The sequence below is a fragment of the Heptranchias perlo genome, chromosome 6, assembly GCF_035084215.1.
Source record: "Heptranchias perlo isolate sHepPer1 chromosome 6, sHepPer1.hap1, whole genome shotgun sequence".
Taxonomy (NCBI): Eukaryota; Metazoa; Chordata; class Chondrichthyes; order Hexanchiformes; family Hexanchidae; genus Heptranchias; species Heptranchias perlo.
The window spans coordinates 25,762,706-25,779,126 of record NC_090330.1 but is presented as its reverse complement, the minus strand read 5'-3'; the positions used below and the strand labels follow the sequence as shown (position 1 = coordinate 25,779,126).

The 16,421-nt window shown below is 43.3% G+C and overlaps 1 protein-coding gene across 3 annotated transcripts in view; it reads right to left on the bottom strand.

The window, feature by feature from the left end:
• Positions 1 to 1,033: 1,033 nt before the first annotated feature.
• The window catches only part of LOC137322837 (uncharacterized), an 85,663-nt gene continuing 70,275 nt past the window's right edge, over positions 1,034 to 16,421 (bottom strand). For 2 of the 3 annotated variants that reach the window (XM_067985961.1, XM_067985960.1), the window contains exons 10-12: positions 9,874 to 9,919; positions 7,909 to 8,146; positions 1,034 to 2,548 (exon numbers count right to left, since the gene is read on the bottom strand). In XM_067985961.1, the coding sequence (XP_067842062.1) occupies positions 7,950 to 8,146; positions 9,874 to 9,919 (243 nt within the window). In that variant the 3' untranslated portion in view covers positions 1,034 to 2,548; positions 7,909 to 7,949. The remainder of the gene's footprint in view (positions 2,549 to 7,908; positions 8,147 to 9,873; positions 9,920 to 16,421) is intronic. The other variant, XR_010963241.1, reaches the window with a different exon arrangement.

The following is a 16,421-nucleotide window of genomic DNA, read 5'->3' as shown; positions in this document are numbered from 1 at the left end:
TTCATAGAGGTATTAGGAAAAAAAAGAGATGCTGAGCCAAAGATGGAGAGATTAGGAGGGGACACCAAAAGCTCAGTGAAAGAAGTGGGCTTTGGAAGGGAGGTGGAGAAGCAGAGGGCTTTACAAATTCCAGAGTGGGATCTCGGTAACTAAAAGCACCGCTGCCAATGGTGGGGCTAGGGGAGTGGGAGATTCCATCACTATTTCGGTTTAGACTTCAAACTTTTTGAAGTTAATACTCTTTGAAAATTCAGTTGAGATCACATGTTGCAAGTTAAAATGCACCTGGTGGCGTCAAAGTTCTTATCCAGCAATTAATTCTAGAACCTTTCTGGGTGCAAAGTCCTACTTATCACTGCCAACTTTCACTAGCAAGGTTTCTTTTGTAGCTGCAACTTACCATATGTAAAGTGAGACTGATGTTTAAAAATGTTTCAAAGTTTAGTATTTGAATTTACAAGTTATTATTAGGGATGCCAAATGCCCACAGTATCTTACCCAAGTGATCATTTATCATGAGACCTGAGTAGAGGAACTAGAATGACTGTGCCTGTCCAGATATGAAATTGAGCAAAATTAACATGCAATTGAGCAAAAATAACTTCAATGTTAACTCCCAGTGTTACTTCCCTCCAGCACTGCTGAAATAATATTTTATTGGGAGTCTGTGCTCAGCTTAGCACCAGAGGTTGCTGTACTACACATCAGTTAATCAGTGTGTGTCATTTTGGACCCATGAGGATGGGAACTGGAGAGCATTCATAGTCAACCAGCCCAATATGCTGGCCATTGAAATTCAAACATTTCATTGTTAATTGAAGTTAATTTGAATTTTTCACAATACTAGTTGGAAGGGAAATCTCACATATTATTTCTGTGAACCGTTCTTGAAGTATTTAAACTACTGTGTGAATAAGTTACTTTGAGGAGAAATGCAGAAAATGCCACTCATACAGCTTGGTGTTAAGCACATGCAGTACCTTCATACTTACAGACAAAACAGCCCTAATATACACACACAGGACAATTACTCTCTTCAGCGAGCTTTTATTTCACAGTGAATGTAAAATGCCACATTTGATCGCTTGTACATAGGATAATGCCTGGCCAGAGTATTACAAGACAGTAATTCAATGTAGCTGTTCTGATTACATTCAAGAAAACCAAAAGATCTTAGGCATCAAAAGCTATTTTGAATTCTCCACAGTGCAATTTTAAGGCAATACTTTCTACATGTGCCAATGTTGAGTTCAGTGCCTTGCATCAAATACTAATCAAGATTTGCAACATGAAGATATAGGCACATCCCCAAACCCTTATTAAATTGGAAGAAGCATGTGAAATACAATTCCAACTTCTTAGAAACTTATTTTGCATATTCAACTTCATTTTTTTTTACTTTTTGAGAGTTTTTTTTTAATTACACAACTGTTAAATTAGAATGAAGAAAAAAAGTTCTATTTTGGTTAGGCTTGAGAATAACAAATGCAGAAAATACGTTATGTGCTATTGTTTGTAGGGTAGCTGATTCATTTCCCAGTGATTCAATTTGGCATTGAAAAATACATAAATGGAACGCAAGCATCATACTAAATACTAGCTGAAATTCAAACTAACAAATTCTTTCAAGTTTAGTCTTCTGTTTTCTCCTCTCCTTAGATCCTCTATAATGTCTAATCAAGAACACTGGAAGATAAACTACTACCAGGCTTCCACTAATGCTGTTCTTGATCAGGCCATTGGGAGATACTCAAAAGTGATCTAGAACAACTTGCCTTAACATTTTCTCTCAATTCCTGCAGGGAAAGTGCCTGGCCTCTACTCAGTTTCTCCCCTTCATGACATGTCAAAGATCAGGAGCTTGGCATGAGGTGAACCACAGGCACAAATCTACATGAAATTTAAAAGGAAAAGCATCAACTCCAATATAAGTAAATACAAGTAGCACCCAAACCACCTTAGTCAAACTGGACTACTGTATGGCATATGGAATGGGTCCTACAAGGTAAAACACAAATTATATAGTTACCAGAAATAAAATGGCATCAAATTCCTCTCAAAAACCAACAAAGACAATATATTCTGAACTGGATATATCCAACTTCTTAAACTACATATTTGATAACTTCAAATTCTGTGTATGAATTGTGGTTATGCAGGTACAAAAAAGTCATTAAAATATGGAATTAGGTATTTTGATTGCTCTTTTGAACAATTTTATCAAATGTTTTCTCATTCTGCATTTTTTTCCACAAGTCTTCTAGTTATGATTGTTTGTGAAACTACACAGCCATAACAGTTACAAAACATTGAAGCTTTACAATTCAAAATGAGTATACATTGTGATTAATCAAATAAATGCATGCCTGATCATATCCTGTTTGCCACTAAAACCTTGCATACAAAACAAAGCAAGAACAGAATACTACAGATGTATAGTTACCAATTCTGTAATCAAAACCTCTTGAAAATCCAATTAGTCCTCTTCATTCCACAGTTTTTTCCCCACTCTCAATTATTTTAAGACCAGCTCTGAGGAATCCGAAACCTGTAGTTGAAGGTATAGTTAATATTAGTCTTCACATTCTGGAAGTAAAAATATTCAGAGCAAAAAAATTATGATTTTTAAACAGTCCAAAAGAAAAAATTATTATAATATACCAGCAGTAATAATACACGAAGACATTTTTCCTAAATAATCATCTTTTTAAAAAATCTAAAACTGTTTTCAGCACAGACAGAACAGAGCCTTCTGATGTCAAACCTATCTACTCTATGCCTTGCCGGTTGTCTTTCAATTGATCATGTGGAGATGCATGAAACACTGCCCTTAATAATTTAATCATTTTATTATCCATTTCACCATGTTCCCTGACTTAAGAATGTTCACATTCTCAATTTGATTCAAATAAAATACTTGAAAAGTAACTTGGTAGTACAGTATTTGTTTTCAATTAAAGTAGGATAATATAGCCATTAACTTGAAAAAATAAATGACAACCTCACTTGTGAATGTTGCATTGGATTTACCTATTTATAGAGAATAATGAACAGTTCCATGTGGATTATAGCAGGAACCCAATTGAATATTAGATGAGACTACAGTTGTAACGTTTTAATGGTCTACGAGCCACATGGTTACACTATCTTGTCATTTGAGGTATCGTATGATTTTCAGATATGGGAACCGAAGGGATATTGTATTCCCAGCTAACTAACCCTGGATTAAGCAGTAGTGTTATAGAGGCTGAAATGATGAGGCCTTACAACACCTGTTTACAGGAGTTCTTGCTGTTTCCATGTGATTTGACACAATTGGATCTGTAATACTACAAGGTGTTTTAAAAAAATATATAAAAATATAGGTATGGAACAAGAAAATGTTTTCAATCCACCAAAACAAGTGTGAACAGATCATGCACAATTTGTATTCTCATGGACTCTGTTCAGCTTATGGAGGAGGATGAAAAGCCACGGGTAAAAATTGAGAAGAAATTTCTCTCTCAAACCCAAACTGAAGTGAAAATCACCTATCCTTCAGCCAAAATCTTATCCATACCCAGAATTGTGGCAGATTTGAATTCAACAGCCTTTCACGTGGAACTGATGTTTCATAAATACATAAGGAGCAAGAGGATAACAAAGGAAAGAGTAGGGCCTATGAAAGACCAAAAAGGTAACTTGTGTCAGGAGGCGGAAGATGTGGGTATGATTCTTAATGAATACTTTGCATCTGTCTTCACAAAAGAGGAGGACAATACAGACATTGTAGTTAAGAAGGAGGTGTGTGAAATATTGGATGGGATAAACATAGTGAGGGAGGAAATATTAAGGGGTTTAGCATCCTTGAAAGTAGATAAATCGCCAGACCCAGATGACATGTATCCCAGGCTGTTAAGAGAAACAAGAAGGAAATAGTGGAGGCTCTGACCATCGTTTTCCAATCCTCTCTAGCTACAGGAGTGATGCCGGAGGACTGGAGGACTGCCAACGTTGTACCGTTGTTTAAAAAGGGAGAAAGGGATAGACTAAGTAATTACAGGCCAGTCAGCCTAACCTCGGTGTTGGGCAAATTATTGGAAAAATTCTGAGGGAGGTAATTAATTGTCATTTAGAAAGGCATGGATTAATCAAGGACAGTCAGGATTTGTTAAGGGAAGGTTGTGTCTGACTAACCTGATTAAGTTTTTTGAGGAGGTAACAAGGAGGGTTGACGAGGGTAGCACATTTGATGTAGTCTACATGGATTTTAGCAAGGCTTTTGACAAGGTCCCACATGACTGGTTAGAAAAGTAAAAGCCCATAGGATCCAAGGGAAAGTGGCAAATTGGATCCAGAATTGGCTCAGTGGCAGAAAGCAAATGATAACGGTCGATGTTTGTTTTTGTGACTGGAAAAGCTGTTTCTAGTGGGGTTCCGCATGGCTCAGTACGAGGTCCCTTGCTTTTTGTGGTATATATCAATGAGTTAGACTTAAATGTAGGAGGCGTGATTAAGAAGTTTGCAGATAATACAAAAGTTGATGGTGAGGAAGAAAGTTATTGACTGCAGGAAGATATCAATGGACTGGTCAGGTGGGCAGAAAAGTGGCAAATGGAATGCAATCCGGAGAAGTGTGAGGTGATGCATTTGGGGAGGGCAAACAAGGCAAGGGAATACACAATGAATGGGAGGATACTGAGAAGTGTAGAGGAACAGAGGGACCTTGGAGTGCATGTCCAAAGATCCCTGAAGGTAGCAGGACAGGTAGATAAGATGGTTAAGGTGGCAAAGGCGGCATACGGAATACTTTCCTTTAATAGCTAAGGCTTAGAATAGAAGAGCAGGGAGGTTATGCTAGAACTGTATAAAACATTATGGCCACAGCTAGAGTATTGCATACAGTTCTGGTCACAACATTACAGGAAAGATGTGATTGCACTAGAGAAGGTACAGAGGAGATTTATGAGGATGTTGCCAGGACTGGAGAATTTTAGCTATGAGGAAAGATTGGATAGGCTGGGGTTGTTTTCTTTGGAACAGAGAAGGCTGAGGGGAGATTTAATTGAGGTGTATAAAATTATGAGGGGCCTAGATAGAATGGATAGGAAGGACCTATTTCCCTTAGCAGAAAGGTCAATAACCAGGGGGCATAGATTTAAAGTAATTGGTAGAAGGATTAGAGGGGAATTGAGGAGAGATCTTTTCACCCACAGGGTGGTGAGGGTCTGGAACTCATTGCCTGAAAGGGTGGTAGAGACAGAAACCCTCATCGCATTTAAAAAGTACTTGGATATGCACTTGAATTGCTGTAACCTACAAGGCTACAGACCAGGAGCTGGAAAGTGGGATTAGGCTGGATAACTCTTCTTCGGCCAGCACAGACACGATGGGCTGAATGGCCTCCTCCTGCGCTGTAAATTTCTATGATTCAATGAACTTTGTCAACCCTTTGTTTACATGCATTGATGGGGTCTTCCCCATTCTTGGAAAGCAGCTCAATCTTTACATGCAAATAAGGTGGTTTAGGTTTTTCTCGTTGGGATATGGTGGGGGGTTGGGGGGTTGGGGGGGGGGGGAAAAGGAAGAATCACCTTGGAACACTCCTAGTGCCATCTCAATCAGATGACTTCCCACCTACCCACTCCCACCATGTGTAAGGCTTTAGTTCTTAAACTAAATAAGACATTAAGAACCCACTAGGATGAAACATTTATGCCAATCCAGGCAATTGTTTGCTTCATTTGGAGAGCGAGAGCCAAGAAACACAGGAGAATAAATGCAGCACCAGGTCAGGAAAAGAAACAAGGGTGGGTCAGGTGGGAGCTTTGCTTGTGGAAGGCCAACTATGACATTCATCATTTGTTCAGCATCCACATACAAATAGAATTACATTAACTAGTGGAAAAGTGGATGCTGCACACGCCTTCATCTTTAGGCTGGCTCGAAGCTTTGCAACACTCAAATGCTTACCTACTAAACTGTCTGGCCAAGATAAAAGTTCTTTGAAAAAACATACAAACTGCTCCAGCTATCTTTACCAATAGCCTCAAGAGGAACTCATTACATGGTGCATAAGGTGGCCAATTCACGAGAAGAATGAGTTCTATCTATTGCAAAGGAATAGAATAATAAGGTCCACTACATGATATAATTTACTAATCTGGGTACAGAAATTTGTTTACCCAAACTCAGTTCCAAATGAAACAAACAATTGCCTGGATTGGCATAAATGTTTCATCCTACTTAAACAGAAAACTAATATACTGCATAGCAACCAAATGGTGCATTTAAATAAACCAAGAAGGGTGTCAAGGAATAATACATTACCTTACAAAAAGTACTTCATTGGCTATAAAGCACTTTGGGACATCCTGAGGTCGTGAAAGGTCTTCGATAAAATCTTAGTACCTTGATTCTTTGAGTTACTTGAAAATTAGATGCACTTTAAATTGAGCCTATGAACCACCTTACCCCTGCACCAAAACATACAACTCATTAACCCCTTGTGCTGAAATGAGGCCTATTACAGTCACCATTTTAGAATAAGAAACCTACAAAAAACAAACCCATAGGTTCAAAAGGTCCTGCTATTAACATGTTCAGAACCACCTGAGGTATGAGAGATTACAGATTTTATTTGTCCTTTATTAATCAGGAGATTTCCCACTGCAGCTCCTGCCAAAGTTTAGTAATCGATAAGATAGCAGCAACTAGGAATCTCGATGCAAAGATTATAATTCATAAAAATCACATTACAATAGGTTTATAATCACTGTGCATACATCAGGGCAGTGTCCTAGGCCCAACCATCTTCAGCTACTTCATCAATGACCTTTCCTCCATCATAAGGTCAGAAATGGGGATGTTCGCTGATGATTGCACAGTGTTCGCAACCCCTCAAATAATGCAGTCTAAACCCGCATGCAGCAAGACCTGGACAACATCCAGGCTTGGGCTGATAAGTGGCAAGTAACATTCGTGCCAGACAAGTGCCAGGCAATGACCATTTCCAACAAAAGAGAGTCTAACCACCTGCCCTTGACATTCAACAGCATTACCATCACCAAATACCCCACCATCAACATCCTGGGGGTCACCATTGACCAGAAATTTAACTGGACCAGCCATATAAATACTGTGGCTACAAGAGCAGGTCAGAGGCTGGGTATTCTGTGGCGAGTGACTTACCTCCCGACTCCCCAAAGCCTTTCCACCATCTATAAAGGCACAAGTCAGGAGTGTGATGGAATACTCTCCACTTGCCTGGATGAGTGCAGCTCCAACAACACTCAAGAAGTTTGATACCATCCAGGACAAAGCAGCCTGCTTGATTGGCACCCCATCCACCACCCAAAACATTCACTCCTTTCACCACCAGCGCACAGTAGCTGCAGTGTGTACCATCCACAGGATGCACTGCAGCAACTTGCCAAGGCTCCTCGACAGCACCTCCCAAACCCACGACCTCTACCACCTAGAAAGACAAGAGCAGCAGGCACATGGGAACACCACCTGCACGTTTCCCTCCAAGTCACACACCATCCCGACTTGGAAATATATCGCCGTTCCTTCATTGTTGCTGGGTCAAAATCCTGGAACTCCCTTCCAAACAGCACTGTGGGAGAACCTTCACCACACGGACTGCAGCGGTTCAAGAAGGCGGCTCACCACCACCTTCTCAAGGGCAATTAGGGATGAGCAATAAATGCCGGCCTTGCCAGCGACGCCCACATCCCATGAATGAATTTTAAAAAATGCACCCAGTGTGTTTTCAAATTGGAGTCCTTCCTGGATAGCAACAGGGTCAGTATCACAGACTGATAGAACCCTGCCCCTCTAAACTCAAAAGGTCAAATAATCTTTATTTTCTTCCTCTTATTCTTTAATGAGATCAAGATATAATTTTTTTTTAAATGGCCAGCCTACCTTTTGCTCCTGGGATGGTCTCATTACTTCGTGAAATTTTTTCAAGCTGTATGCAACTGTGTATCAGATGAAAGTGCAACTAAATCATCATTGCCTGTTGGCTTCAAGTCTTCTTCACTACTCAAATCTGTGTCAGGATATGAATCCAACACAGCTGATGATTTTTCTTCAGCTTCGTGATCAGGCTCCTGATGAATCTCTCCATTTATATCTTGAATATTGTAGAATGTCATGCCACCTTCCGGCCAGATGCACAACGGAAAAGAATGTCAATTGTCATGGATTATGTATAAATTGATCAGATTATTGAATTAATAAGAATCTTCTGCAATTTACAACGACAAAGGGTTAGATAAAAGTATATTAGAAACAGTCAATAAATGGAATCTATCTTGAAATGTGAGTAGGGAGCATCAATTCTCTACCTACTATCCTCCCAATTCATGATCAAACCATAGAAGTTTACAGCACGATAGTGTGTGTGCAAGCTCTTCACTAGATCAGGTACAGATTACTGAAACAATCTTTTCTAGCCTTTTCTTTAGCATGCATATGAAAATACCAGCACCAGCCAGACTCAGCTAGTAGCACTCTTGACTCTGGGTTATAAGTTTGTGGGCTCAAACTTGATACAAGGCTTTGAGTGCATAATTTAGAATAACACTGCAGTGAGGTACTGAGGCAGTGCTGCACTGTCAAAGATGCATTCCCTTGGGTGAAAGTTGAAGAACAAACTTGCATTTTAGTGTCTTATCATATCTGGATCTTTAATGCACACCTGAGCAGGTAGATGGGGCATGGGTTTAATGTCTCATCTAAAGGGCAGCACCAACAACTCAGCATTAAACATTCCATCGCATTAAAGAGCAGGGATTTCCCCCAATTTTCTTGGTCTGTTTTTTGGTGTTTTGGTTGGCCATCAGATTATTACTAGTGCAGAAAGGCTGCTGTTTGCATCTCCATAAATAAACAAACAATCACTGTACTCCAAAAAAAATCATGAATTTGTTGTGTAAATCATTGAGATGTTTTGGCATAAAGTGCTATATAAATGCAAGCATTACTGTAAATCTGATTTCCACTTCTACTGAGCTTATGTACAGAATGCACAGTGTTTACCATTATGTTTGCTATGCGTGGGTAAATATTCAAAAAGATACATGGAACGTGATGCGCACATTGGTGATTGCATATTTTGGCTTCAAAATATAATACTGGAAAAAGAAAAACTTTCACAGGATGACTCCTGTGACAAGTATATTAACGGCCGAGCAAAATTCCTGAGGTGCCAAGTCACTATTTACAGATACATGGACCTGAAAATTACAATACTGCAAAAGAAAGTATCGGCAGTACAATTTAGTCACTTGCTGGATCTGGATAAAACCATAGTAAGTACTCTTTTACCACTGGCCCCTGACTTAAGGTGCAATTGAATCTCTTGGGGTGCAAGCATCTTCTCTGAGAACTGTAAGAGTACTAAATGAAATTAATCTGGCCTGTTTCACATTAGGTTTCTATTGGACGTAAATTGGGATCACAAATCCACTCAAGTCAGAATTAAAACTTGGAAGGAGAACAAGGAACGTTAATGTGATGGAAATGTTCTTCTGGGGTTGGTGGGGGGGGGGGGGGGCAGTGGGGGGAGGGTAAAGGTACCTAATTAGGGATCTATCCTCCTCTACAGTTGACTGGGCTGAATCTAATTAGGGATCTATCCTCCTCTATAGTTGACTGGGCTGTATCTAATTAGGGATCTATCCTCCTCTATAGTTGACTGGGCTGTATCTAATGCTGACACGAGCTGCACATCATTACTCAGCACCACAATCTCTTCATCTTAAATCAGTAATAAAAACAAAAATTCACAGCAAACAAATAGCATTTAAAAGAAAATTGGATTTTCAATTTTTATTAGAAGAAAAATATCAATTTATCCATTCCAAGAATAACTGAAGAACTCACCTTTGAAGGTGTTGGGACCCATCAATGAAATTTGTTTCAGCCTTTCCTAAAACAGCAAAAGGTCATACATTTTAATTCAATTAAACATTTTTCTGATTTGAAGTAAATCATCTGTCCTCCAAAGTCTTTGTCTTTCTTCGAATGAAAACATCCTTTATACACTGCTGGAATTTGTTCAACCTAAGTTGTGACGAGTTTCACTCAGTGTGTTTCCACAGCACTTTTGGGATCAGGGGAAACAAAGAAAATATATACAGAAACACGATAGAAAAAAAGTCATCCAGCATCCAAGCAGATGTGCCCTTTTGTCTTGGAGTAGAAAAAAGTTACCTAATGGCTGAAACCCTTATCCATGCCTTTGTCATCGTCAGACTCAACTATTCCAAAGTTCTCCTGGCCAGCCTCCCATCCTCCACCCTCTGTAAAGTTCAGCTCATTCAAACTCTGCTGCACATATCCTATCCTGCACAAGGTCCCGCTCACCTATCATCACCGTCCTTGCTGACCTACATTGGCTCCCAGTGTTAAATTCTCAAAATTCACAGAACCCCAAAACTCGGAGAAAAACGCTAAAAAAAACCCTGAGTATGGGAAAACTTTGGCCATTGACTATAATCCTAAAATGGAAGGAAAGGTGAGAGGTCACCAGACGAAATCAACAACACACATACCGTGGAACTTTGGAGAATTAATGCTTCAGACATGTCTCTGTTTTAATGCAAAACCGACAGCAGGTGGTCGACACTCAGCACGAATTTGAAAGACAGTCAGCCATTGAAAGAGGCAACTGCTCCAGACATGGTGGGGCCATCTTTTTGTTTAAATGCAAAACCTATCAACACCTAGGACGTTGGATACAAAAGGAAGCCTGTGATCAGCAAATCGGAATTAACAATGACCCGTCGGGAGAAGCAATGGCAACATGATGAGGGACCATCAAAAAGCCATCAAAGATTCTTAAAGACATTGTAAGAACTGTTTAAACAGACAAAGTTTTTTTTAAAAAGTGTCGAAGGCCAATTGTAAGAGACATCCACAAGTGGAAACTGGAAATCTCCCTCTCCCTCTCCCTGGCTCTGCCTGTGTATGGAAAGAAGAGCAGTTTCCAGCAAACAACAAGGCGAGGGGAAAGCAGTTTGACAGGGAAGGTCAGCAGCTCTAGAAGCAGGCCGACACATCAGACACCTCGCGGCAACAAGGGCCTTACGAAACAACCAACCGAATATTACCACCAACCAACCGGGTAATATTGAGCCACTGCGACCAAAGAAAACTAACTCAGGAGAAAACCAAAGATCCGCAAAGTTTCCACTCTACAATCTATTTCTGACTTACCTCTGGGTGAATTACTGTCAAGGTTTCATTTGGTGAGCATTATCTCTGGCCCTTTAGAGTCCAACCTAGCTAGTACAGTGGGATTGGGAGGGGTGAGGTATCTTTCTACTGTAATTTCTCTCGTGTGTACTGAAGTGTTCCCCATTTTATTAGTGTTAAGATTGTTGTGTTGTATTTCCTCTCTTGAATAAAGGTCAAAGTTTCTTGCACCAAAACCGGTTGTCTGCTGCACTTTGTCACAACCCCCAAATAAGTCCAAGGTCTAGAACCCAGGGAGTGGGAGCAATTCGGACCGCTCAGAAGTCAGGTGAAGCTGACACACACCACCACCCCCTACAGAATGGCGACCCAGATGGGAGCTCAGGCGAAAGTGTGTAACAAGGCAGACAGTGGTGCGGAAGAGGAATCCACAATGGAGGAAAGGTTGTCTACCTACGTGTGCGGCAAGATAAATATCGCGAAAAAATGGGTGGGCGATATGTTAAAGGCCGAGCGTCCCATAGATGCAGCCATCCAGTGGACAGCAAGTAAACAGTATAAGAATGGTATCGAGAAGGCGGTCTGGCTCTTGTGTTTTAAAAAGCAGGTCTTAGTACTAGACCGTGCTGTAGCAGCGCCAGCAGCCAAGATTAAGCAGTTGACCCGAGAATTGCAGGAAAAGACAGCAGCGGAAGAGAAAGGGGTAGCGGCGCTAAGCCAAGAAAGGGCGCAGATGGCAAGGGACCACCAGGCAAAGGTAGAGCGCCTGGAATACCAGATCGCTGAGCTCAAAAGTAGCGCTAGAGGTAGAATGGAACATCTGGAATACCAGGTCAGAGAGACGAGAGGCAGTGAGGTTAGGTTAATAGGTAAGATCCACAGCCTCACGCAAGAACTAAAAGAGCAGGAGGAGAAAGTAGGTGAGGTAAAGGCAGCATATAAGCTGGCCTGCGCCCAGAGGTTTGAAGACGCAGATCATGGCCGCTGCAGGCAAGAAATAGAAAGCTTGGGCATGGCCTTAGCAAGGGCGAAGGGCATGGTATGCCTCATTAGCCCGACGGCGGGCCAGTCAGATTTTACCAGCAACCCAAGCAGGGAAGTCCCACAGGCAGCTCCCAGAATGACACTGGTTAGGGAACCAGAGGCTTCACGGCCACCACCCATAGCCCCGAGTTTTCAGAAGGTCTGGCAGCAAGGTGGGGGGGGGGGTGGAGGATGAAGCATTAGGGGAGACCCAGCAAGCCCTGGTAGATAGACCAGGACCGGGGCCAGTGTACCCCCTCCGACAACAAAGGTACGGCCCGCCCGCCGATGGCGGGGATCTAGGGGCCATCCAGAACCAGTTTGTAGTGCCGCATGGCACCCCACAGCTCAGAGCCGTGGTTAGCCATATCCCTAAGCTTACAGTGAAGGGAGACCCCTCTCTACACTTCAGTGAGATAGAGCAGGCAGCGTGCGTTAATGACTGCGATGAAGCAGAACAAGCAAAAATGCTGTTTTCTCTGCGGGGTGACCTCCTCCAAACCTTATCAGATGAGTGCAAAAGGGGGCAGAAAGATTATGAGGAGTTAAGGGATGAGATATTAGAGGCCATGGGACTCAATGACGGGAGTCCGTTCGCCCGGGTGGAAAAAACGGTACAGCTCCTCGGGGAGTCCCCACAGGCGTTCGCAGACAGGCAGTGGCCAGTCTACCGGAGCGCATGCCCGGGAATGCCAGGGTGGGCATTCCTGGACAGAGATCAATCAGCCCACTGGCTCCGCTGTCTCATGGCAAACTGCCTGCCCCAAATTCGAACTCGAGCTGCGGTCTGGTTTGACCCCCGTAACCCCCAGACCACCGAGGAAACGGTGATCCGCCAGCTCACGATAGCATTTAAAAATATCAGGGGTATCGAGACGCCCCAACCCAAGGGGAAAGTCCATGAGGTTAAACCAGAGGCCCAGCATAAAAGGGAATGGCACCAGGAAGGGAATCGTCCCGCCCAGGCTAAGTTAAACTGCTATGGGTGCGGGAAGGACAGCCACTGGTGCAAAGATTGTAAAAACCCCTGGAAGGACACCAAGGGAAAGAATCCCACCGCCCCAGCCCAAAAGGCAGCGATGGGGGAGGCAGAGACAGGAATTGCCCCCGCTGCCATGGAGTCATTTTTTGGGGCCATGCGATCTTTTATGGCCAGCCAGGGAAAAATAGCAGCCACTACTGGTGTGGTAGCTCACTCAGCCCCCTCTGACAACGCCCTGAACTGACTAGAGCCCGCGCAGCCTGTCTACCTGTGTGCTCTCCGGTATGATGGAAGAGACTGCTCTTGCAGATGGAGGTAGAGAAGGTTAAAGGGACTTATCTGCTGGATACGGGGGCATCATGGACCGTGATCCACACAGCTAATCCCACCACCTCACCTCTGTCTAGAGGAGTTCCATACATTCTATCGGGGTTCACCGGCAAGGAACAGGCGGGAGCATTCTCCAAGCTGCTCTCAATCCGCCTGGGCCCACTCCAAACCAAGTGGGAGGTGGGAAGTGGAGGGAGGAAAGGGGATCCTAGGGGCCAACTTCATCGTGGGCCACGGGATCCTCGTGGATCTCCGCAACCATTGCCTTTGGGGAGCCGACACGGGTGAGGAGAATGGCGTGGTAGTTATCCCAGGAAAAGAAGGGAAGGGATCCCTGTGTACTGTGAAGCCGAAAGGAGGTTACGACCTCGGGCTCATGATGGAGGGTGTCCCGGAGGAATTTAAAGCATTCGTGCAGGCTCACCTAGCTGCGTTCGCCACGCACAAACACGACTGCGGGAGGGTCACCGGGTTTGAGATCAGGGTAGACGGGGACCCCATGGCCTGGCCTCAGAAGCAGTATAACTTTCCTAGAGAAGCAGAGCCCGATATGGAGATGGCCATATCCTCGTCGGTGCAGCAGGGAGTGCTGAGGCCCATAGCCACCCATGTTAATTCTCCGCTTTGGCCGGTCAAGAAACCGGACAATTCATGGAGAGCCACGGTGGACTATCGGGTGCTCAACAGCAATATCCCCGCGTGTGCCCCCACAGTGGCAGCAGTTGCCGACCTCATCGGAAGCATTCCAGCATCTGCGACTACGTTCACGGTGCTGGATATTTCGAATGGGTTTTGGTCGATCCCCTTGAGGAGGGAAGATCAGTATAAGTTCGCTTTTACTTTTAAAGGGCAACAGTATACTTGGAACTGCTTGCCGCAAGGTTTTCATAACAGCCCCAGCATCTTTCACCAGTGCATGGCAAACAGTTTAAAGGGCTTCAGTCAGCCCAGGCAATTGGTGCAGTATGTAGACGACCTGCTCGTTTACTAACTCAGTCGGGGAGCATGGCCCGCTACTGGCCGAATTGCTGGAGCTGCTGCAGAGTAAAGGTTTTAAACTGAGTATGGGAAAACTTTGGCCATTGACTATAATCCTAAAATGGAAGGAAAGGTGAGAGGTCACCAGACGAAATCAACAACACACATACCGTGGAACTTTGGAGAATTAATGCTTCGACATGTCTCTGTTTTAATGCAAAACCGACAGCAGGTGGTCGACACTCAGCACGAATTTGAAAGACAGTCAGCCATTGAAAGAGGCAACTGCTCCAGACATGGTGGGGCCATCTTTTTGTTTAAATGCAAAACCTATCAACACCTAGGACGTTGGATACAAAAGGAAGCCTGTGTACCAGGTGATCAGCAAATCGGAATTAACAATGACCCGTCGGGAGAAGCAATGGCAACATGATGAGGGACCATCAAAAAGCCATCAAAGATTCTTAAAGACATTGTAAGAACTGTTTAAACAGACAAAGTTTTTTTTTAAAAAAGTGTCGAAGGCCAATTGTAAGAGACATCCACAAGTGGAAACTGGAAATCTCCCTCTCCCTCTCCCTGGCTCTGCCTGTGTATGGAAAGAAGAGCAGTTTCCAGCAAACAACAAGGCGAGGGGAAAGCAGTTTGACAGGGAAGGTCAGCAGCTCTAGAAAGCAGCTCTAGAAGCAGGCCGACACACAAGAAGAAACCAGAGCAACAGCCCCAGTGACCATCAGACACCTCGCGGCAACAAGGGCCTTACGAAACAACCAACCGAATATTACCACCAACCAACCGGGTAATATTGAGCCACCGCGACCAAAGAAAACTAACTCAGGAGAAAACCAAAGATCCGCAAAGTTTCCACTCTACAATCTATTTCTGACTTACCTCTGGGTGAATTACTGTCAAGGTTTCGTTTGGTGAGCATTATCTCTGGCCCTTTAGAGTCCAACCTAGCTAGTACAGTGGGATTGGGAGGGGTGAGGTATCTTTCTACTGTAATTTCTCTCGTGTGTACTGAAGTGTTCCCCATTTTATTAGTGTTAAGATTGTTGTGTTGTATTTCCTCTCTTGAATAAAGGTCAAAGTTTCTTGCACCAAAAACAGTTGTCTGCTGCACTTTGTCACAACCCCCAAATAAGTCCAAGGTCTAGAGCCCAGGGAGTGGGAGCGATTCGGACCGCTCAAGTCCGACGTGAAGCTGACACACACCACCACCTGCACCAGTTCCCCAACGCCACCAATTTAAAATTCTCATTATTGTGTTTAAAATCCCTTTATGGCCTCGTCCCTCCCTATCTTTGAAGCCTTCAACAGCACTATAACCTTCCCCCAGAACTCTGTTCATAGAATTACATAAAGAGTCTACAGCACAGAAATAGGCCATTCGGCCCACTTGGTCTATGCCGGCATTTATGCTCCACATGTGTCTCCTCCCACCCCTCTTCATCTAACCCTATCAGCATATCCATCTATTCCTTTCTCCCTCACTTGTTTATCTGGCTTCCCCTTAAATGCATCAATGCTAGTCACCTCAACTGCTCCTTGTGGTAGCGAGTTCTACATTCTTACCACTTTTTGGGTAAAGTAGTTTCTCCTGAATTTCCTATTGGATTTATTAGTGACTATCTTATATTTATGGCCCCTAGTTCTGGACTCCCCCACTCTACGATCTTCTCACTCTGGCCTTTTGTGCATTTCTATTTCCTTTACCCTACCATTGGCGGCTGTACCTTCAGTTGTCTAGGCCCCGTGTTGCGGAATTACCTCCCTAAACCCCTATACTTCCCCACATTCCTCTCCTCCTTTAAGACGGTCCTTAAAACCAATCTCTTTGATCAAGCTTTTGGTCACCTCTCTAATATCCCCTCTTTTAGCTCAGCGCTTTTGTCTGATTATGGCTCTGTGATGTGCCTTG